This window comes from Leuciscus leuciscus (genome assembly GCF_965113295.1).
Source record: "Leuciscus leuciscus genome assembly, chromosome: 22".
In the NCBI taxonomy this organism is placed as follows: domain Eukaryota; kingdom Metazoa; phylum Chordata; class Actinopteri; order Cypriniformes; family Leuciscidae; genus Leuciscus; species Leuciscus leuciscus.
This window is the reverse complement of record NC_138746.1, coordinates 21,150,800-21,175,587: the sequence shown is the minus strand read 5'-3', so window position 1 is coordinate 21,175,587 and position 24,788 is coordinate 21,150,800. Positions and strand designations below refer to the sequence as shown.

General features: G+C 39.5%; 2 protein-coding genes across 2 annotated transcripts; one reads left to right on the top strand and one right to left on the bottom strand.

The window, feature by feature from the left end:
• The first annotated feature begins 692 nt into the window (after positions 1–692).
• map3k9 (mitogen-activated protein kinase kinase kinase 9) lies at positions 693–20,531 on the top strand. The gene is made up of 11 exons (XM_082154742.1): positions 693–1,333; positions 4,577–4,990; positions 8,727–8,907; positions 10,142–10,290; positions 10,719–10,894; positions 12,696–12,936; positions 13,183–13,305; positions 13,413–13,536; positions 13,630–13,742; positions 15,717–16,439; positions 17,182–20,531. The coding sequence occupies exons 1-11, from the start codon at positions 955–957 to the stop codon at positions 17,580–17,582; spliced, it is 3,024 nt and encodes a 1,007-aa protein (XP_082010868.1). The 5' UTR covers positions 693–954; the 3' UTR covers positions 17,583–20,531.
• Positions 20,532–21,201: 670 nt separating this feature from the next.
• Positions 21,202–24,070, bottom strand: ttc9 (tetratricopeptide repeat domain 9). The gene is made up of 3 exons (XM_082154741.1): positions 22,963–24,070; positions 22,428–22,610; positions 21,202–22,052 (listed from the first exon to the last, which is right to left on the bottom strand). Exons 1-3 carry the CDS (start codon positions 23,402–23,404, stop codon positions 21,970–21,972), a joined length of 708 nt encoding a protein of 235 aa, XP_082010867.1. The 5' UTR covers positions 23,405–24,070; the 3' UTR covers positions 21,202–21,969.
• Between the last annotated feature and the right edge of the window lie 718 nt (positions 24,071–24,788).

Here is a 24,788-nt window from a genome sequence, read left to right as displayed (position 1 = left end):
GAGAGTTGATTCAATAATAAAGGTAGACTTTAACCAAATGCTTTAGCTGTTTTCATAACTGTATTTTTCTTAACAAGTTGTCTCACGGTTTAGTACATTTTTATTGATATTGAAACACATTTCTTAATAACATTTGTTTGCCAAAACAGTGATGTGACATTTTGCTGTTTCATTAAATATTTTGTTTCATTATTATTTTACTGCTTATTCTTAGATTAAAAGCGTGTAATAGGTAGTTTAATGGCATAACTTACCCCATAAAGTGTGACAAGATGTGGAGCATGTTGTCATAAAAGGTCAATGTGCCCTACCAATGAGCTATATCGTTTTTTCCAAGGCTGTTTAAAGGCTTAGAAACGTCTATGTCAGTAGAGAAAGTAAACCTATTCACTGGTGTGAATGTGTGACAATAATCCCAGTCTCCTTGCCCCCCATTTTGACTATATTTGCTGTGCTGAATAGAAATGTATTGATTTTTCAGCTCAGCTCAACCTTTCTCTAGTGTAGTGCGCCCGCGCTGTCCAGCCCCGTGGTGCTGAAATGATTCTCCCGCATTTGCTGTGATAGAGATTTAGTGGGCGGATTCTATAAAGAGGCGAGATGTGACTGATGCGTCATTTCGCCAATCAAAACGCACGAATCGGGATTCGTTAACACGTTAAACCACTGGAATCATGTGCTGGGAGGGGGGCGAGTGCTGGATCAGGAGCGGCTGAGGGGTGCGGGACAATGTTGTAGCCAATTAAAGCAAAAAAAGTGCCTTATGTTCGGGACCGAAAGATCATTTAACGAGCCCGAGCGGCCCCGTTTGAGGCGGGCGGCAGGTCTGGAGCTCGTTGAGGCGAGAAGCTGCTCGGATTAGTAGCTACTTATGCTGCGGCTTTGCGCCTGGGCTTGAGCTCTGCGGCAGGTGATGAGCTGAACCGGGCCGGGTCGCCCTTATGGATCGGCAGTATGGATGCTTTCAGTTTCCCCTTGAACAGCAGCGGCCCGGACAGCAAAGACGGCGATGAAGCCGCAGAGCGCCGGCCGGGGTCTCGACACCCCGGATTCGGTCCTGCGGCGGCGGCGTCCCCGTCCGGAGCCGGATTCTGGACCGCCGTGTTCGATTACGAAGCTACCGCCGAGGATGAGCTCAGTCTGCGGAAGGGGGATCGGGTAGAGGTGTTGTCCAAGGACTCGCTGGTATCCGGGGATGAGGGGTGGTGGACGGGTATGATCGAGGACCGGGTTGGTATTTTCCCAAGTAACTACGTGAGCAGTAACGGTATCTCGGAGAAGATCCGGGACACGCCGGAAGACTACGGCGATTATTCGGTGCCTCAGTTACACTGTGAGTAATCATATATTAATTTATCATGTTTTGTGTATAGTTGTTTTCGCCCACACTGATCAATACACATCAAGTGCTGCACATATTCTCTATCTACTGAGAAAAAAAAAGCAAAGGAAAAAAAACTTTAACCTGCCTAAGATGGTTTACTGGTCTTCCATAACAGCCAAATCGGAACTCAGCTGGTTTACTGGTCAGCCTGCTCGTCCTCCAATCTGACCAGCTGAGAAGTCCCCAAAACCCCTCTAAATCCAGCCAACTGACCAGGCTAACTAAGACCAGCAAACAAGCTTAGACATGATAACAGTTTAAGAAAAACATCTGATTGCTGGTCAATGATGGTCTACAAGCTAGAACCCAGTTTGGACCAGCTAATAACAGTTGTCATGTTCCAAAAGACAACTATCTTAAAGGAATAGTTAGTCTAAAAATGAACATTCTGTCATCATTTACTCACGTAAACTCCAAACCTAAATGACTTACTTTCTTCTGTGGAACACAAAAGAAGATAATTTGAAAGACAGTGGGGTCCAAACAACATTGGACCCTATGGACTTTCATTGTATGGACAAAAAATATTTTTTTCAAATTTTTTGTCATTTTAGGTGAACTTTCCCTTAATGATGTTTCATTAACAAAGTTCTGGAGGAGCACGTTCAAATAATCTATCCAATCAACTCATCATCAGCAATTACCACGTCTATCCTATCAGTATGAGAGGAAGCCTATACACACAGTCGACTCACCAACATTCCTCAACAGTTTTCAGCATCCTTCCACCACCCCAACTCCTTACCCGTTGGTTTGTTCCTATACAGCCAGGAATATGGGGAGAGTACTCTGGGTTCGGGCCAAATACCGAGCTCGGAGCCCTCTCCTCGAACAGCATGCCAAATACGCATACCATTTATTCAGTCTGACTTATTTGTAAGTGTGATCTCGTGAAATATAGATTTCCCAGCAGGCTCCTGACAGATCTTAAGATATGCACCCATTCAGACACAAGTGCATCAGATCAAGCACTGATTCTGGGTTTTGGGCAGACTCAACATTTTATTAGCGGCAAGGCACTGTCCTCAAACTTTAAGCCATATAGTGTATTTGAGGTATGGGGTTTTCCATGATTTTTATTTGAATTCAGTGTTGTGTTTGTGCTTATTATGAGGAATACATATACATATCTTCTCTGTTTTGTATCTCTCATGCTGGCTGTTATTAGACATTCTGTCTACACACTGTGTGTGCCCCTGTGTTGTCAGTCGCATGTTATGTGTTGCTGGTGGTCGTTTGCTTTTCCTGAATGGCTGCTGGCCTACTTTTTATCATGTGGTTCCTGCCAACTGCAATATTAATAAGAGACAAGGTGGCCCAGACACACCGTCATCATGACGGCCGGGGAGAGGAGGAAACGGTCTCGCACACATCTTTGTGTTGCTGCTTTCCATTTTCTCCCACATTAGCCATAATTTTTAAAGCATGCATCCAGCATCTGAAACTGCTTTCTGCAAATGAATGCTGATCTTTCCTGGCCCTATCACACATTTGAGCTTTTGCTCATATGAATGGCACATAAATCAAGTTCCTGTTTGTTTTCATGTACTGCCCCTTTCTAATTCAGTCTCTCAAATAACCTCGTTAATCTAATATACTTTCTTGAAGTAGCCCCTGAGATTTTAAGTTATTAAATGAGGTCAATAATAAAATGAAGTCAACAATAATAATAATCATAAAATCAAGTTCACAGTTCTCTGATGTTGGTTAACGGTCACATAACATGTGGGTTAACAAAATATTTTTGTATCTTTTTTAGTAAGTGTTTTATTTTGATCTTTTGATTTTAAAGTTATTAAAAATGTTATGACTTGACTACTTAATAGCTTTTCATTAAACTCACGAGTCCCTGCAGTTTCATCACAAACCCCAGTCTGGGAAAACCTGACGTAATATAATATTTAATGCACTTCATGTTGTTGATAACAAAGAATGGAATATATTTTCTTTCTTTTTCTATTTTTATATAATTATGGTATTTTATAATGAGTTAGGTCAAAAGTAATCTAAAAGTAATCAAAAAGTAGTCAGATTATATAACCTTAAATGTAGGGGTCATATAATGCCATTTTTGTACAAGCTACTATGATTCTTTAGGGTCTAAATTAAAAGTTTGTAATATACTTTAATAAAAAATTCTCATTAGTATTGTAAGAAAACACTCATTTTACCTGGTCAAAAACAGCTCTGTTTTCAGCACGCCGTTTAAGTGCATGTGTCTTTAAATGATAATGAGCTTTGCTCACCCCGCCCCTCTGTTCTGTGCGGACACCGTTTCTAACACAATAACCATAACGCATTGTTCATTATAAACGTGGGATTATGAATTATATTGAGAACGTCGTACATAGAAAACATGCCGTAATGTACTTTGAGTGTAAATATAGCCGCATTCATCGTGAAGCGTGCAAGCAATTTGCAAAGATTAATATAAGTATTAATATAAAGGTTAATAAAACATTACACTCACTTCAGTTCTTCTGGAGGTACAGCAGGAATACGAATAGTTGGTACAGATCCTTTTCTCAGGAGCAGCTTCTTAGCAAAACCAGCTTTATACTGACCCTCGAGCAGTCTGGTGTGTGAAATGATTCACGCAAAAATGAAAGCATTGACGTTGATCGTGGGGAATATTCCCTTAGAAAACAAAACTCAGCCACTGCATCTTCAGCGGTTCGGATTTAGGAACATCAAAAATGACTGCTGTGTTCCTTATTACACCCAAGAACAGAACACCACAATCGCTTAGACGCCATTCTGCTCATAGACAATGCTCCAGCTCCAGTATCAACAATGACGCGCGGACTATGATGATTGACAGCTCGCTCACAAGCGGGGGCGGGTCTGTGTTGAAACACTGCTGTCAATCAACAATTGTGGGAGGTGCGTCCGACCGTGTGACGTCACTAGGTCGAACGGCTTGATTTGAGAGGGGGGGAAACATAAGGAGATAAAAAAAAAAAAACACTGAATGGATTTTTATCATTTTATGATGGTTGTGTACAGGCACTGCCAACAAACATTTCAGTACAATCAACTTGTAAAAGTGCATGTACCATTATATGACCCCTTTAAATGTGTAATGTAATGGATTACGGTACTAATTTGTAATCTTGTAATTTGTAATCAGTAAACGACTACAATTTGTGAGTGATCTACCCAGCACCGCCTATATTCTCACTCTCTCTTCAGTGCTCCAGATAGATTTCAATGAACTGACCCTGGAGGAAATGATCGGCGTCGGAGGTTTTGGAAAAGTGTACCGTGCCATTTGGAAAGGGAGGGAGGTGGCGGTGAAAGCCGCTCGACGGGACCCCGATGAGGACGTGTCACAGACGTTGGAGAGCGTCCGTCAGGAGGCCAAGCTCTTCGCCATGTTGAAACACCCCAACATCATGGGCCTTCTGGGAGTGTGCCTGCAGGAGCCCAACCTCTGCCTGGTCATGGAGTACGCCCGTGGCGGGCCACTCAACCGGGCCCTGGCTGGGAAACGCATTCCTCCGCACACGCTGGTGGACTGGGCGGTACAGATCGCACGTGCCATGCTCTATCTGCACTGCGAGGCCATCGTACCCGTCATCCACAGAGACCTGAAGTCCAGCAACAGTAAGAAATCTTTCACCATTATTAGACCTAACATATCAAATATTTTGATGCCAAGGACCCCAAAATACACAAGCCCTACCCTCAAGCATCCATCCATCCTAAAAGTGATCCATATGGCTCTAAAATGAAGGTGAAGCGATGAAAGAAAAATTCATAAACTATAATCACTGGCTTCCGGTAATGGCTGTACGCTACTCAAGTTCCAGCAGAAGAGTGACCTTTGACCTGACGCATGATGTAAGAGTGGCATAAGCTTAGGTAAGAGTAGACGCCTCTTGCTGTTCAAACAAATAGGGCTGTGCAACTAACACAAGCTACTCTTGTCTTATCTCGAAATCCTCCAACTTTTCTCTTTAAAAATTCAAATTTTAGACTTCTAATTTGTGACCGGTGTTTTGTTTTGCTCTATCCTCTGCGCTTCCGCGTTCATCAATACGCCATGCATCGGGTCAGAGGTCATTATTTTGCTGGAACTTACCGGAAGCCAGTGATTATAGTTTATAAAGTTATAAATATGGAAGTTTTTATTGCAAAAATGCATCGCTTAGTTTCAAAAGGCCATTACTAACCCATAATTATAAAGCTGGGAAGAGCCAGGATATTTTTTAATATAACTCTGATTGTGTTTGGCTGAAAGAAGAAAGTCATATACACCTAGGATGGCTTGAGGCTGAGTGAATTATGGGATCATTTTCAGTTTTGGGTGAACTAACCCTTTAAGAATTCACTCATCAGTGAGGCTAGCCTATAAAAAGAGGCTTCAATTTGCTAAGGAGCATAAGGTTTGGACTCTGGAGCAATGGAATAAGGTCATGTAGTCTGATGAGTCCAGATTCACCCTGTTCCAGAGTGATGGACGCATCAGGGTAAGACGAGAGGTGAATCAGTTGAGGCACCCATCATGCCTGCCTATAATGCCTACCGTACAAGCCTGTGGGGGGCAGTGTTACGATCTGGGGTTGCTTCAGTTGGTCAGGTCTTGGTTCAGTAACATTATGTGCCCAAAAAATGTAGGTCAGCTGACTACTTGAATATACTGAATGACCAGGTTTTTCCATCAATGGATTTTTTCTTCCCTGATGGCATGGGCAAATTCCAAGATGACAATGCCAGGATTCATCAGGTTCAAATGTGTGAGCATGAGACATAATTTTCACACATGAAATGAGTCCAGACCTTAACCCCATGGAAAATCTTTGGGATGTACTTGAGAAGACTTTACGCAGTGGTCAGACTCTCCCATCATTAGTAGAAGATCTTGGCAAATTAATGCAACTCTGAATGGAAAGAAATGTTGTGACATTGCATAAGATTATCGAAAAAATGTCATAGCGAATATGTGCCATAATCAAAGAAAATGGCGGCCCAACAAAATATTATAATGTGTGACTTTTCTTTTTTGGCCAGGCAGTGCATTATGATCCCCTAGCTAGGGACTCATCCTAAAACATAATGGCAGCCATATAATTACATGTAGAAAGATCCATTTATACTATGTAAGGAAAATATTAAGCATTCAATTATAAAAACAACATTGTGTTGTGTTTCCAAAATTAAATAATTGACTGTTATATTTTAATTTCTTAAAATGATTAATACATTATTAGGATAATTTTGAATCAAGTGTCTTTTTCTACTCACTATTAGAGTAATGTTAGATGTATAATGCTTTGAATAAAGGAACATTCACATATACAGATAAAGATAACGATAACTATATTAGCGTTCGCACAAAAGCATGGCAATGTTCTGTTTATCATAAGCACGCACTGGAGTTACTTAAAATGTTCTTTTAAGTGATTCCAACGATATTGTTCCTCTGTTTCATTATCGTTATAGTTGTGGCGTGAGACTCTCCTATTCTCACAGAATTACAACAATTATTCAAACTTTATAGTTATAGTTATCATTATAGTCATCCTCCTTGGTGTGAAAGGCCCTTTACTCTTGGTTTTTATTTCATACTGTTTACTACAGCTGCCAGTAAAATAAAACAGATGATTTCCTACCAGTAGTTAGAAAGCAGAAAGAAACTGTAATTATATCATATTTGGTAAATATTGTGCGGAACATATTTAATTTATATTTGATATTCAAATTCTAACTTAAACAATCCTTAAAATTGTATTTTGTAAAAATCCTTTTTTCCCCTCTCAAATTCTCGATGGACCCCTCAGCACCCCCTTTTGACCCCTAGTTTTAAAAACCCTGCCTGATGCAACAATCATAGGTGCCTTTTTCTACATGTAGTTTTGCTTGTATTCAAGTGTTTTGTGGTAATGGTTTGTATGGGATTCTTCATGTTGCTGTGTGTTTTTATAATTGGAGGGCTTGGCTCGAGTATTGGCTCTCTGAGTGTGTAAGTTGGTTATAATCCTGTGTTTGGCAGTTGAATTGTCTGATTGGATCCTTTAAACCCAAAGCTTATTACAGAGGATTTGCACTCACCTTCACTCCCTGCCACTTGATTGGCTACTCAAAACATATCATGGGCTCTCATAGGCCACTAGGATAAAATTAGCATAGGACCTTGCAGACAATTGGATGCTGTAGTTCAAAGATAAGTCTTTTCATTGGTTGTGTTGTGGAAAAACAAAGACAGCTAATTTTAACAACACCAACTTACAGATAAACACACACAGAATGTTACAGCCGAGCTGTTGTTGTACGTCAAGAAGCATTTGAAACTCTAAATCTAATATTGAACTGCTACAGCTCGCACAACCAACCATCACTGGATATTCATCTTTTCCATTCATGCAATACTGTGTGCTCCGATGTTGTTAAAGGGATAGTTCACTTTGAAAACATTTTTGGTATGTTTTAGCTTACCTCAAGGGCATCCAAGATGTAGGTGTCTTTTTTTCCGCAGTAGTTTCAATTTTGATATTTTTAGGTCAAACCGTTCTTGTCTGTCAGTCATATAATGCAGGTCTATGGTCATTATCTCAAAGAGCATGCACAGAGTCCAAATTAAAACAATTCCCCATCGTAAGAACACATTGATGGCCTAAGACACGAAACGAGCGGTTTGTGTGAGAAAACGAACAGTATTTATATCGTTTTTACCTCTTATACACAGCCATGCCGAAGTGATCTGATCTGACGTGTACGCAGACTGGTGCATAGAATATACACACTAGATGTCGCCTTGTCTACGGCAGTTCATTGGAACGAATGTCTTTAAGGCGACATCTAGTGTGCATATATCTATGCACCAGTCTGCGTACACGTCAGATCAGATCACTTGGACATGGCTGTGTATAAGTGGTAAAAACGATATAAATACTGTTCGTTTTCTCACACAAACCGCTCGTTTCGTGTCTTAGGCCATCAATGTGTACTTACAATGGGGAATTGTTTAATTTGGACGACGGGGAATTGTTTTAATTTGGACTCTGTGCATGCTCTTTGAGGCGGTGACCATAGACCTGCATTATATGACTGACAGACAAGAACGGTTTGACCTAAAAATATCAAAATTGAAACTACTGCGGAAAAAAAGACACCTACATCTTGGATGCCCTTGAGGTAAGCTAAAACATACCAAACATTTTTTCAAAGTGAACTATCCCTTTAAGAGCTTGTGAAGTTATGTCAGTAAAGACTTTGTCCAATTCAGAACTTCCTGTCTATAAGACATCTGTTTTTGCTGTAGTCATACTAGTAACCACAGTATCTGCCTCTCTGTTTCATCTACTCAACCCTCACATTTGACATTAACTCCACCCCACAGTTCTGATTCTGGAACGTGTGGAGAACGATGAGCTGAGCAACAAGACTCTGAAAGTGACAGATTTCGGTTTGGCACGAGAATGGCATCGGACCACAAAGATGAGTGCGGCTGGGACGTACGCCTGGATGGCCCCTGAGGTCATCCGCTCTTCAACCTTCTCCAAGGGCAGTGATGTTTGGAGGTGGGCACCAGGAAATGTGTGTGAGTGTTTCTGACCTATAGCTACACCAAAGGCAAGTCAGTCTATGTAGCTGTCATGTAGGTCATGTAAGTCTTCACCTTCTCATACTGTCCCTGTGTTTCCTTTAAATTTTTTTTAAAAACAATTCTCCAGAAATATGGCAAAATAAGTTAAAATAAAAATTTTGATCATTCGGGACTACTAATATAATAATACATAAAAAATTAATTTTAGGTTTAGATTAGTTGTAATCTTCTTAATTAGATTTGTTGTAATCTGCTTAATTTAAGAACAATAGAAGTATAAAAACGCAATTGTAATTATATATATATAAAACTTAAACTTAAACGAAAGTTAGAAATTAACAAACTGAAATTAATTTTAAATGCTAAAATTGCTAAAATAGCAAATAAAAAAAGCTAAAATTAAAGCTAAATAGAAATATTATAAAACAAGAACTAAAAAGACAAAAGCAATGAACAAAAAAATTATTAAAGCTTAAACTAAAATTGTATATATATATATAAAATATATATAAAAATGTATACAATAATAATTCTAAAATAATACGGAATAATTCTGGATATTAAATTGAACAAACATATTTGTTTTATTTTATATAACAAAAAAAAATGCTGTCATTAGCCCAGTTTCTACGGCTGGTCTGTGTGTTGTTTGGTGCTGTGCAGTGCCTAGCTATTAATGTCTAAATTTCACTTCTCACCACAGTTCCTAATTACAGAGTACAAGAAGGGGTAGGGATGAATAGTAAAGCGATAAAAATAGAAAACCTCTCAATAAGTGTCAGAGCTGTGGATCTTTGGATACTTTGTTCTCTGCCTACTTTAACAAAGCGTGATGTGTTTGTTTGTGTGGGTTCCTTTGAGGCAAAGAAATCTACATTAATATTTATCATTTATAGCAGTTTTTAAGGTTTTTAAACATATCAAGCTGTCTTTTCTGTCAGTGTTGTGTCAACCTTTTTCTATCCAGTTGGCCACTGAAGCACATATTTTACATTTGAAAGAACATGACACTGCGAAGGCACACTTTGAAATGTTAATAGAGGGTTTTTTTTTTTGTTTACTTTGGAACATAATACCTGTCATTCATTTTATAGTGTTACTTTATAGGATTCTGCTAGTCTTTGCACACAAAAAAATGTTGGTGACAGCTTGTTCTTGTCAGTAGTCCTGTTTAAACTCCAAACTCTCTGTCTGTCTCTTTCTCGCAGTTATGGAGTTTTGTTGTGGGAGCTGCTGACAGGAGAGGTGCCGTTTCGTGGCATTGATGGTCTGGCTGTAGCTTACGGTGTGGCCATGAATAAACTGTCCCTGCCGATCCCCTCCACCTGTCCTGAGCCATTTTCCCGGCTGATGGAAGGCAAGAAAATCTCATATGCTGCCATGACTGTGACTTATTAACTTAAGAACTGTTCCCCTGCATAACTAAATGAAACTTCTGTCATCATTTACTTTCCTTCCAAAAACCTGTGGTTGCCAGAAATCCACAGAAAACATACTGTGACAATGTTTCTGGTATTATGGGATGTCTGTATATTTTCCAGCTTATGTTATGTGATATGGTGTTAACAACCAAACTCTGGTTTTTACCTTAAAATCTACTGATAACCACCATAATAAAATATGTGGTCAAATCAAACATCTCCAAGAAAGTCATACATTTTTTAATTGAATGAGTTTGAATAGGATATATAGATTCACTTACCAAAAGGCTCCTTGTCCCAGCCTGAGTGGTGTGCTGACAGCTGACAGTCTGTCTGTGGTGTTTGTTTCTTTCACCTGCTCTAGACTGTTGGAATGTGGACCCTCATGCTCGACCCTCCTTCACCAGTATTCTAGACCAGCTGACAGCGATCGAGGAGTCGGGCTTCTTTGAAATGCCAGCAGAATCCTTCCAATCCCTGCAGGATGACTGGAAGCTGGAGATTCAGGAGATGTTCGACCAGCTCAGAGCCAAAGAGAAGGTTCGTATGCTCTCAAAATAGCCAAAAACACATTTACTGAACTGTATAAGTAGCTGGACATTTTTTTATAAAGTTATAAAAATACATTAATACTACTGACTAACCTAAAACCAAACTCTATGCTTTTATGCATTTTTAGAAATATACAAGACTGTGCAAAAATCATCTTAGTATTTTCACCCCAAAAAATGGTTTTAGACCAGTTATTTATATATTTTGCTGTAGTGTGTCAGTAGGAAATATCAGTTTACATTTCCAAGCATTCCATTTGCCATTAATTGTAATAATCCAGTGAGATTGTTGTATGCACAAGGAGTCTGACAACAGCCGGTGTGATCTGATATCACCATCATCGAGTTAGTCTGGGATTACATGAAGAAACAGAAAAAACTGAGACAGACTAAATCCAGAAGAACTGTGGCAATGTCTTGAAGACTCTTGAAGAAACCTTCCTGCAAACCTACAGTACTGTGAGAAGTTTTAGGCACTTGTGTAAAAATGCTGTAAAGTGAGGATGCTTTCAAAAATAATGTCATAAATAGATTTTATTTCTCAATTAACTTCTATTAACTAAATCAAATCATTATTTGGTGTGACCACCCTTTGCGTTTAAAATAGCTTTTGTCCAGGTACACTTGCACATAGTTTTTCAGGTAGCTTTGCAGCTCGGTTTCTTCAAGCGTCTTCAAGACGATGCCACAGGTCTTCTGGATTTAGTCTATCTCAGTTTTTTCTGTTTCTTCTTGTAATCAGAGACGGATTTGATGATGGTGAGATCAGATCATAGCGGCTGCAGACTCCTTGTGCATACAAAAATCTCACTGGATTATTACAATTAATGGCAAAAGGAGTGTTTTGAAATGTAAACTGGTATTTCATACTGACACACTACAGAAAAAGATATAAAGCACTGGCTTAAAACCATTTTTTGGTGAAAATACTAACGTGCCTAAGACTTCACAGTAGGGCTGGTCCGAATACCATTTTTTGAGCTTCGAAGCTTCGGTAGTAATGAACATCGAATATTCGAAGCTTCGGAGAGAGGGGGCTGAACATATTCTTCTCTAATAAAGGCAGTATTCCCTATGTGTCGGTATGTCCGTTTGCATTTTGATTATTTCGAGAACCGTTTATCCAATCGACTTCACAGGGAGTGCAGTGTTGCATTTGGTGCAATATAGATGGACATGCGAGACGCGACACATTCAGAATTAATAAACTTTTTATAAACTACAGAACAGCGCGAGCGGGAAGCGGCGCGCCTCACGCGGGCAGGGCTTATTATGCTCCGATAACGGACACTGCACTAGTGATATAAAACGCACGCACACAGGTCTGTTAAATTAAGCAAGTTAAGAAAATCGGAAGCCATTACAGTCTTCAGTGTCATGATCCTTAAGAAATCATTCTAATATGATGATTTAGTGCTTAAGTATATTATAAAGTTCAAAAGAAAAGCCTTTCTATTTGGCATAGAAATTTGTTCTAATACTTATATATATATGTTTGTCCCCAAAGTAAAACACACACACTAGCTAAATAAAGCTAAATAAACTTCTTTCAATTCAACTTTCAACTAGAAAGATCAGAATAAGTACCATAACATTGAAGATTTAGTAAACAATTTATTTGCACTCAAGTCTCAGTCACAGTTGAAGTCACAGCTGTGGAAGTGTCAAACTCCAGATGAATTGACGTCAAGTATGGTGGTGTCAAGTGCGGCAGATGAATTTACCAGATTATACACACTTGCATAGATCAGAATGATGAGTAAGTTGGATCTTTCTCATTCTTGCTGTAGGAGTTGAGATCTTGGGAGGAGGAACTGAGTCGTGCAGCTCTACAGCAGAAGTACCAGGAAGAGGCTTTACGGCGGCGGGAGCAGGAACTGGCGGAAAGAGAAATTCACATCCTGGAGCGAGAGCTCAATGTCATCATACACCAGCTGTACCAGGAGAAACCACGAGTGCAACATCGTCATGGAAAGTTCCGGCGCAGTCGACTTAAACTGCGTGACGGGAATCGCATCAGCCTGCCTTCTGGTTAGTATTTCAAAGTATTAAATGCATCATGCAAATAGCACTCCTCATGTGAAGCACACAATTAATTAGATTGAACTCTTTATACTTTTTGCTATTAAATAAACCACAGGCATTTCCATAAAGCATTTCTCACACACTTTGCCCATCATCTTGGAGTTTTTACGCAATGCATTGTGGGATTGCCTGTGTGTAAGTATATAATAACTTGTGAATGTTTGTATATATAATGACGTGTTTGTGTTTCAGATTTCCAGCATAAGATCACAGTCCAAGCGTCTCCTTCTTTGGACAGGAGGCGGAGTCTCCTGAGCAGTAACTCCACCCCTCCAAACAGCCCCCCCATTTTGCAACGCCTCCGAGCGATCCAGTGTAAGTGTGTTTATGTATCTGATTGATTCTGTTTATATTATTATGAATATTTGTTTGTATATATATATGGCCAGGTACCTTATTTAGAACATCCTTCATGCCGACAGTGACCCCTGGGGTCGGAGGTCAAGCCTGGGGTCGTAATGCTGCATTCCAGTATGATGAAGAGGAGGAGAGGAAGTCTTCACGCAAGAAAGGGAGAACGCAAAGAGAACACAGTGCTGATGAGAGGTGTGCTTGTATGTGTGTTTCTGTACAAAGCATAAACTTTCACCAAATGTTTATACAATCACAATCTTCTATGTGCATGTGTTTGTCACTCAGTTTGAGGACTCCTAAAGAGTGCAGTCGACAGCGTTCCTGCAGCGCTCCAAACCTGCGACGCTCCCCCAGACACAGTCCTGCTGTACCTGGAGTGTGCAGCCTGGCAGAGACTGGTAACACTCACATTACTCTTTGTTTGGCATCTTCATTGACCATTTCTGAATGTTTTTAATTTGAAGTCTTGAATATTTCAATACATCTTTGTTGCATTCACATTAAAGTGGTCCTATTATGCTTTTCCACTTTTTCAACTTAAGTTAGTGTGTAATGTTGCTGTTTCAAAGATCTGCAAGGTGACAAAGCTCAAATTCCACAAATTCCGTTATTTAACGTTGAGCTGCATTAGAGAAGACAGAGTTGTTGCTATGTCAAAGAGACTCCTAAATATTTTAACCCCAAACGTTTATCTGGACATTTTATGGAGAACAGCTTGTTTTCTGTTGCTTTTTTAAGCTGTCGATTTTTTTTAAGGCTGTTCACTGCTCCTTTGGAAAATGAACCATTGTTTTGCGATCGATTACTGTTTGTATTACCTGGTAACACAATAACATCTTATCTATAATGTATAAGAAATTACAATAAACATACCACTCTGAAACGTCCTGTGAAATCCGTGCTTGAAATTCGTTCTGGACGCTCCTCTTTTTTGTTAACATTGTCAGGGTCTGAATCTGGCTCGAATTGTTTTTAAACTGACGCCATCATTAATATTTATACTAGAGAAGAACTCGCAGTTATGGAGGGGCGGGACATTTCCCGAACACGTGCTAAGCACTGCCAATTGCAACACACTGGGCCAGCTTACCAATCACAGCACATTTTGTATTTCATAAGGAGGGGCTTCATCGAAATCAGCTTGTTCGAGCCAGACTGGGGAAAGAGGTGCTGTAATAATGTCAAATATGTGAAAAATTATTTTTTGAACAATCAAGCATGTAAACATATTCTAGTACACCCTATAAACAAAATCGAGACAAAATATGTTTCTTTTTTTAACAAAAATTTGTCATTTTTGAGCTCGTTGTTTTTAATTAAAATGTCAGAACTGGATCTTCTAGTGATACAACCAAATTCTCTCTGGTGACGAATGCTTCTCCAATCATTTAGTCAGCATAAACTCCGCGCCTTTCTTACAATAAATAGTAAATTCGCATTTAGATCTGCCTCCATCCAATTAACAACGGATGAATAGAACCAAGTCCCCGCCCTACATTTTTTCTCTTTGTTTGATAATCTGTTGCTCTTGGCTGTAGCTACCAGTTCAGTTCCTGAATTTCATCTGAAGTAGCCACCAGGATGCAGAATTAGAATTTAAGGAGTAGAATTAAATGGAATGAAAGTAAAAAATTTCAATAACTGTTGAAAGTGCCATTATTAGTAATACTTTAGTTTTTAATATATATATATATTTTTTTTTTGTATAGTTTACATATGAAAATGTTTTCATGGACAAAACATATGGGGTTATTTCCAGAAACAGATTATTTTGATAATGTTCAATAATTAATCTTTCAATATTTTTGTTTTTGTTTTTTTTATTGATTGATTGATTGATAAAAAAATCTGTTTTTATAACTGTGTGAATTGTTTTGATGGTACTGAATTATGACTTATTAATTGAGTAAATAAATTCTATCCATCAAAGAATTAACCAAAATTAATCAGTCTGAATCTTGATTTTTTTAAAGATTTTTTTTTTATTTTTTTATTTTCATTTTTATTGTAATTCTATAAATTACTCTTCCTGAAATTTCCAAACTCAGTTACCTGAGGAGCATGGAATTCCAATTTTCAAAATTGAAAGAAGTGAAAAAGTGTGACTGACATTTTGTTTGCATCATTGCATCAGGCTGATGTAATATTTGTATTATTTTGGCATTTCTGTTATTTCACTAATAATAGACTGGTTGAAGCTCATCTAAGTAGGTCGCCACATATTTGATTTACATTATAATATTAGAAACAAAGGAGAACAAACAACCAGAAATATAAAAATCTTCATCTTGTAACTGACAAGCTGTGAAGCCTGGTAATGGTGCAACATTGTGAAATCTTTCTCTCCCCCACCCTTCTCTTTCTCTCTGTAGAAAATGAGGACTGCTTTCCATCAGAGTCAGCTGACTCTCCTGGCCAATCATACCTCTGCATCCCATTCCACAGGGATGGATCTGACAGTTGCAGCCTGGAGAGTGGCACGACTGGACTGGCTTCTGATGTTTCCCCCAGTTACACGCGGCGGAGCCCCAGTGGAAGCCGTAGATCAGAGCTGGTGTTGCTGGGCTGCGGGGCAGCTCTGGCTGCTATCGGTTTAGGTCATAACCTACTGGACCTGATGCGTGTGGAAGAGAGTGTGCGTCCACGATGGGAAGGGCTGTTTCACCGTACGGGGGGTCAAAGTCGTGGCGCTAGCCCACCCACACGCAAAATCTTCAAACGGGAAAGCCCCCGTCGCCCTCCCCCTCTGCCCACTTCCCTCACACTCCTGTCTCTCTCAACTGTGTCTGATTGTAACTCAACCCGTTCTCTCCTGCACTCTGACAGTGAAGAGCTGCTCGTGCTTCGCCCACCAACGCCCCCCACCCTCTCTGGACACAACCCGCCTCCCCTGAACCCACTGGTCAACACTCACCTGGAGAGCTTCAAACGCCACCCTCGCCAGTCTCTCACACCCACACATGTGCCCTCTGCACCCAGTGCAGCCTGCAGGCTTCGTCGCACACCTTCAGATGGCGCAATAAAGACAGGGTGCTCTCCTGCCCATAACAACCACAACCACAATCCCACCCCTACCACACCCTCCAAAACAACAGGTGAGAAACTCATGCAAACCTCTGGGTCAGTGATGAGACGAATCTGAATCTATCACTGTCCTGATATCATAATGAAGAAAGAAGCCTCAATAAAAGAATGACATTCCTGAAAGAAAGCCTTTTAGGTTTGGCATAATCTCTTATTAGTATAAGTTTAATATTTATGTGGTGGTTTTCATATACTTTAAGACAAACCATGTGCAAATTCATCAGTAAAATTCAGCGCCTAATTCCTACCATCACAAACATATAACATAACATATAAAGTTATTGACGGCAGGGGGGAAAAATGTAATAAAACAACTTCACTGTTTATTAAAATTTAAATATTCTTTATACTCACACACACACACACACACACACACACAGATATATGTATATACTGTATATATCGGAAATGATAATGATAGCTAAAATGTTTACACTCATTAATAAAAAATATTGTTATTGTTTGTTTGATAGGTACATAACGTTTTGTCATATAATAATAAAAATGGTGAATTGAAATGGTATAAAGGCTTTTTTAAAACATTTAATATAAAAACAAACATGAATACAGAGAGTACATTTAGAGAGAACTTGGTACATGTTTTTGAAATTAGATAAGATTCCTGTTCTTTATACATCATTGACCATCTACTAACACAACACATAGTGATTTGAAATCCTTTGACAGAAATCGATTCAGTTCATAGCTATATTTGTTTCATTTGTGTGCCTTTTTGTGATGCTGTATGTGCAGTGACTCCATGGACCTTAAGTGAGGACCCCTCAGAGGTGCCCCGTCTTCCTGATCCAAATCTCATCTTCCCACCTACGCCACGTCGCCGCTTCCAACCTGAACGTCCCAAGACTCTGGACTTCCTGGCTAGGCCCCGCCCTTCTCCACGAGCACGCTGTGGATCCCAGTGGGGCGAATCTCCCGCCCACACGTCCAGCACTGAAACCCCTTCCACTGTGGAGTTTGGAGGAGGTGTGGTCGTCTTGCCCACTCCAATGGAACCACCAACCCCCTGTTCCCCTTGGGTGAATGACAGTCTTTTGGACCAACAGGATGAAGGATACTACAGGGATGGGACACGGCCTCTCTCATCAGATCCCAGAGACTCACCATACAGAGTGCGACAAGGGTTCTGCTCTTGATTTCACCCATCCAAACGTATTAATGTCACTCACAAAGTTAGACCCACTTGCTTTCAGATGTAGCACTTACCATCAGATTAATCAAGAGGGAGTTCTGGATACCCTGGTGAAGAAAACATGCTTAAACCAGCCTAAGATGCTTTGCTTGAGGATTAAGCTGGTCTTAGCTGGTTTAAGATAGTCTCCCATCCTGGTCAAGCTAGCTGGGAGGTCAGTTTGTTGCCCAAGTGCCCAAAACCCCTCATAAGCTAGCCAACAAACAAGTGTACTGGAAGACCAGCTAAGATCAGCAAACCAATTTAGGCTGGTTTGAAAGGTGTTTTTTTTTTTATTATTATTATTATTTTTTTTAGCAGGTTATATAAATACTTACTATATTAGGATCTGATACCTTACTAATAAGGAATAATAACCCAGCATAAACCAAAGGTGTTTGGTTTTTGCATAATCCAGATGCTGTTCTGATCTATGTTCCGTTCAATATTAAAAAAAAAATATTCAACACATTATATACAGTCCTACACTGCAAAAAATGAATTTCTTCCTCAATATTTTTGTCTAGTTTTCCCAGTACAATAAACATCAAGATACGTTTACTTGAGAAGCAGAATTACTTAAAATATTAAGTCTGAAAATGGATCAAAACTAAGTGACTAGTTGAAAGGGTTTATTTTTCTTACCCTATTGGAAGATTTTTTTTCTTGTTTTAAGTATAAAGTCACTTAATTTTGATACATTTTGTTATCTTTTGTAATTTTACTTCTCAGGTATTTGTATCTTGATTTAGAAATATTTAAATATTTGAACTGGAAAACAAGACAAGAATACAGATGCAGTGTAGGGTCTAAAAGTGTGTCTTGATAAGCTAATCTTCAGTATACACTTCTATTCATCACCAGGCGTAATAAGCTATCCAATAAAAAAACAATCCAGATGCTTCATTAATGGCCAGACTGATTTCTGAGTGCTTTAGAAAAGTACAGGGTCTGCAGCTGTGATCTTGAGAGACATTTATCAGGAGACTTTTTTTATTTGCAAAATTGTTTTTTTATTCATATTGAGTGTATTATCTCAGCTGTCTTGCTGCGCTGTATTGACTTCCTCTCTGTATGTAGACACGTCTGCATGTTTATGATAGATTTAGCTCTCTGAACATAGTGCTGGGTTATATGGAGAACATTGGACGGTTTATTTCCGCAACTCTTCGGAATTTTCAGGTTTTATTTGTCATACATGTATGAGATTGTACTGCTTTAGAAGTGCTTTTTCCGGTCTCATGAATGTATAGTTCTGTTATACTTCCACTCGAGATCACTGATTGTTCTGTGGTTTTCACTGTAGCATGAAGCACATTGTCTTTTACAAATAATACTTGTTTAGTGACATCTTCACCATCCACACTACACGAGGGAACGTCTTTAAGAGGAAAGTTCGAATTTATTGGCTCTAAATTTGCAGCTATACAATAGTCAGGTACATTACTGCAGTCTTCCGGTGTTTGTGCCGTATGTGTGGTGTGAGTGTGTGTGTGTGTGTGTGTGTGTGTGTGCTGTTAGGCATCCGATTCAGTTTAACTGGTGGATTCCAAAGTGAATGTGCATTCAATTTTGTTGGAGATTTTTGAGAAGGCATGTTGAAATTGTTTTGCAGGTTTTTAGTAGCCTTTTGTGCAATATTTTTTTACGTTTACACATATTTATTTCTTTAAATTATTTTTCTATTTTTTCATATTTGTATTACTCTGTGATGAAATTTATTAAGAGCAACATTTCTGTCTGGATTTTTGGACATGTTCAGACACGCAGAGGTGAACATTCTTTTGCACATTTTTACTGCATCGTTGTCTCTCAAACCAATCTTTCATCTCTATACCGGCAAAAACGTCTTCTAGAGACAAAACAACATTTAGAGCCAAAACACAGAAGGGCTTGTGTCTCTCTTTCCCTTTCTGTCACTTGAAACCAAGTTTTGATCATTTGTCATGCATACAACAAAATGAACTTGCAGTGTAAAATTCTGAGTCCTGAAATTTGGCTGAGAATCCAGGAACCCTCTATTCATTCATTCCACCCAATTTTTTCTGGCTTAGAGGAATGTGTAGCTATCATCAAGAAAATCTGTCGCCATTTATCCACACAATCACTGTTGTCCTGGAGAGCAGGTGTTTTGGGTTCAGAAGCTGCTGCTATGAAACTTGTACTTGCACCCGAGCACATTAGACTTGTGTAAGAGCTCGATTAAAGCCCTGAAATGCTGAGATGTGGTGTTTTGTGACTGACTGTCTTAGTATAGGAAAACAAAGCTATAGACGATGATTTGCACATTTTATTATCATCATCATCATCATCACGGCAAATAAATGAGACTATAGACTGTCATTTTCTAAATGCATTCTCTCTGTTTCGCTTAACATAAACATTAAGGCAAGATATAAATTCATTGTGTTTTTTCATGAATTGGTCAATATTGAGATGCTGGGCTGTTTTGCTTCACAATCATGTCTTTTTAAAGACTATAGTGGAAAGAAAACATCAAAAATACACATCTAAGTCTTTATTGTATTACACATTATAATTTGCAGCAATATAGTTCAATTACAATACATATTTTAAAGGTTGTTTCCTCAAAATGATTTTTGTTTCTCATGCACAGAAATCTCTTCAGTCACACTTTCTCCCAAACCTTTTCAGTTTTATTCTGATCTATATTCTGAAGGTTTTTACAGAGGGATTTATTGATATATAATTCTTCTGATATGTTACATTTTATTCTTAAAAATATTTTTTTTCAGTTGATTTATGGAGTGATAAAAAGAGCCATCCAAAATCCCCTAAAATCCTTTAATATGTCAACAGGTTACACTTTATTTTGATGGTCCACTTTTGACACTTTACTAACTATAAGGAACTTTGCAACTACATGTCAACTAAATTTCATTAGAGTATTAATAGGTTGGGGGAGAGAAATAAAGTGTTAGCAGATATACTTATAATGAGAGTTGACATAGTTGCAAAGTTACTTGGAATGTCTAAAAGTGGACCATCAAAATAAAGTGTTACCTATCAACAAAATTCAAAAGAATTTTGAACCTGGCTTTATCCAGTGTTCAGATTTACGTTATGGAATTAGAGCGTGTTTAATCATGATGCCTAATTTGCATACAAAACAATTGTCTTAGTGTATCTTGCCTTCATTTTGATTGAGATTATTGTTCTGTAGTAATGCGATCTTATTGGTCCACATTACTTCAATTTTAACATAATTACTAAATACTAAATCAGCAGTTTAGACATTTAGACAGACTGCTCAACCGTTTAATCTTTCATTCCTCTGTTTTACACAGATTTGTCTAAGCGAGCATGTCTAGGACACCATCCCCATCTGTCTCAAAGGATGATTTCCATGCAACCTCACCATAGCAACCAGAATGGAGCAGTGAATTGGACTGTTTTGTGTACCTGCTGTTAAGCTGCAAGTAAAGCCCATAATAAACAGTAGAGTACAGTGGAAATATAGATAGAAAAAGTCCCTTCACTGTCAAAATGAAAATTTCACTTTTCACTATCAGTAAGAATCAGATATAAATTACACAGCATGAAAAAAAACTAAAAACACACACTTCTACTTATAACAATGACCACAGTTTATTTAACTCCTACATGCTTTTGTATACGTGTCAGTCAGACTGTGCTTGATTCACATGCTTACACTCATGTTCACTGTGTGTGTGTGTGTGTGTGTGTGTGTGTGTGTGTACACTTAAGCCCACTCTGTGCGTGTGAGATCTTGAGAGATCACTGCGATTTGAATGTGGGTGTTAAGTGAAGAATAGGTTGTCTATGATTGGCATCATTTTCACTAGTAGTGACACTTAATTGCACTTCAAATGAAGGAGCTTTATGTGTTTACAACAAAACTGATTCGGAATCTCGAATAAAAAACATTGTCATGATCTGAAAACAATATACAAAGACAAAGCAGCAGGAATATGTAAACTACAGTATGTTTCACCAGCCACAAAATGGTGTTCTGTGGAGCACAACCACCGCGAGAGACCTACATCTGTTCGTTTTCCAGAACTTAAATACAACTGAGGATTAAAAGCAAGCATTTTGACAGTACTACTGTACTTCAGAAAGTATAATAAATGCCAGTGAGATCCCTGGTGGTCTCCTTTCCCGGGTCTCCACAGTCTACTCCAGGGCACAGCACACCTGATTCAGCTCTTCAATCTGAGCCAGAGACTGTTTCTGACAGGACTGAGACAGGTGTGTTGACCCGCACTGGAACAAAGTCTTCCATGAAATGCCGAACCTCGTCCACGGAGAGTGCGATGAGGGGATAGTGGGGTGTCCGCAGTGGAAAGCTATTCAAGCGGGAGCTGTTTTTACGGAACTTCAGATTTTTCTCTCTGGGCGTTTCGTCGAATCTTCATTTCCGTCAGCTGGATGTAGCGGATGACATTGGTATCTGTCCCACATACATAGAAAAGGAGGAAACAGCTGGTTTAACAGAAAATGTGGGTGTAGTGAAAGATTCATCTTTTTGAGTTTTTATTATTCCTTTATCAGCCCAATCAATGTCATCCTGGAGAGCAGGTGGTTTGGGTTCAGAAGCTGCTGCTTATTATTGAGAATTGTGTTATTTTAATATCACTGCTCTTAACATGATGAATAGAAACATTGAGATTGATTTCTGATTTTGTTCCAAGGCTTACATTTTTAAAGGAACCAAGGCCACTGGAAATGTTTTCTGAAATGTCACTCTATTTGGCTCTATTCAGACTATTTGTCCCCAGTTTGAGAAAAGCTGGTATAGTGTGTGAGAGAGTTTGATCTGACTAACCTGTGGGCTGTTGTTTGTGTGACTCCTTTAAGTAGTGCAGGGCTTTGTTGAAATCTCCCAGATGATAATACGCCACGCCAGAGCGATACAGGGCTTTAAAATTCTCGCCCTCCTTTCTCAAAACCTTCAGACAGTACTCTTTCACTCGTTCATAATTCACAAGCTCCATCTGCAACAGACAAGCTACATGCAAACACAGACAAAATGAATTCCACCAATGACGATTTACATTTTTTTGTTTTGTTGATAAGGATATTTTAGACGTGTTGTCATGATTTACAGTTTAGAATCAAATTTAGATATATGACCTGCAATCTAGACAAATCTTGACGTTATTCTGCAAGCAGAACTGAAAACATTCACTCAGAAAAATTACATTCTTTCAAGTCATATTTAGGATTGGAGGGACCAAATCGAATAGTAGGCTACTGATCTGAATATTATGGCGGCCCTGCTTTCATTCAGTCTTAACAGGTGGAATGCATAGAAAACATGTGCATTGAAACATGTGGTGAAACATGATGTGCGTTCCCACCAGCCAGGCTGTTGTAGCACTCCAACTCCGCGTTCTCCACCTCGCCTTTCTGCTCGTCCGTCAGGCTGGACTTGCTGATGCTGGTCAGGACGGTGGACGGGGATTTGCTGGTGTCCGGGTCCCCCAGCACGCGACACAGACCCTTCATTTCCAGTAGCGCGCGGTGGTATTTGCCGATGGCCTCGCGGTATTTTTTATCCTTGTAGCACTGCGTCCCCTGCGTCTTGAAGTCCAGGGCTCGTTTCACCAGGTCCGCGGGCTCGTTTTGGGGTTTCACCACCGAACCGCTCTGGTGGGGCGCGTGTTGCGGGTAGCGCGCGTCTCCGCGGCTCCGGCCACCGGGAGGCTGCATGATGGTGGTGTTCGCGCTGCCGCTCTTGACGCTCATCGTGCTGTTTCCCTTGCGTATACTTCCTTCAAATCTGCCGTGCTCCACGCTCATCCCCACCGATTCGGCAATTCCCTGGAACTCACGTTTTAGCGCTGCGTTCGTTGCCTCCTCGCGCGTTTACATGCCCTGCAGCTCTTCAGGGTTCGGTTTTAAAGATGGATTCCTGGATGATTCACGCACACAAGCAGTACTGTGAATTTTTCCTCTTTTTCTCCCCCTCTATCGTTTTTTCCAGCGGTCTGGCAGAACGGGATCGGCACGTCCTGCTCTCACCGAATGACTCAATAGGGAGTGAGCGCGCGCATCAAGCCACAGTGCGCGCGCTGCCCTTAAGAAATGCGGTCATCGCGGATGGAGCGATATAGCCGGCCTGTGTGTCAGTCTCCTGCTCCGGCGTCCCGTCTCCAGTGAAATCCAGCTGAGCGCAACTCAGCCGTTAACAAACGCATTTCACTTGCTCAAACGATGATTTCGTGTGACGTGATTTCTGCCCCCAGAAAACAGCTGCTGTCGGACACGGAAAAGAGCTGTTTAAATACAGTTTAACCTCCTTCCTTTTGATCCTCCCTTGATTCAGAAGAACTGTTCTTCTCTCTTTCATTATGCCCACAGCAAAGTTATTGTCAACCCACATTCATTGATCTAGTAATGGTGAATATCTCCGTAATGAGTTTCTCTTTGAAACGTCATGTTTGTGTCCCACAGGTGTGTGTGTGTGTGTGTGTGTGTGTGTGTGTGTGTGTGTGTGTGTGTGTGTGTGTGTGTGCTGCAAATGGTTGTGTCTGGGTGTGTCGTGATTGCGGTAAATCGTGCTGGATGAGGAGTGCTTTGCTCAGTCTGTCATTTTCATACTCACAAACACATGTGCAATTCAGACCATTTCTAAGCTTAGAGTTCTATCTGTCAGAAAAAAACAAGCCCATTCGTATCACTTTCTTTCTTTCTTTCTTTCTTTCTTTCTTTCTTTCTTTCTTTCTTTCTTTCTTTCTTTCTTTCTTTCTTTCTTTCTTTCTTTCTTTCTTTCTTTCTTTCTTTCTTTCTTTCTTTCTTTGATGTCCAGTATTCTGTCTTACTATAGGAAATACATAAACATTTGCTAAGTTAGTTGTTAAAGCAAAACATTTAAAAGAGGAGCATTTGGGAAAGTAAACAAACATACAAAGAAAATCCAGGAACAAGACTAATTAAATGTTTATTGCCTTTATACACTGTGACACATGAAAGCATATGAATACATACAGTAAGGCATTAAACAGGACATTTCACGAATCACGAATATCTAACCCCAACCTGCCCTACTATTTTATTTCTAACAATATCTTAACTATTTATCTCTTGTTGCTCGTTAAAAATTGTTAGATGATAGATGCTTTTTTTTTAAAAATAAATAGCAGTCTTTCTCAATGTGTTTATAAGTTATAGCGAAAATGTTTAA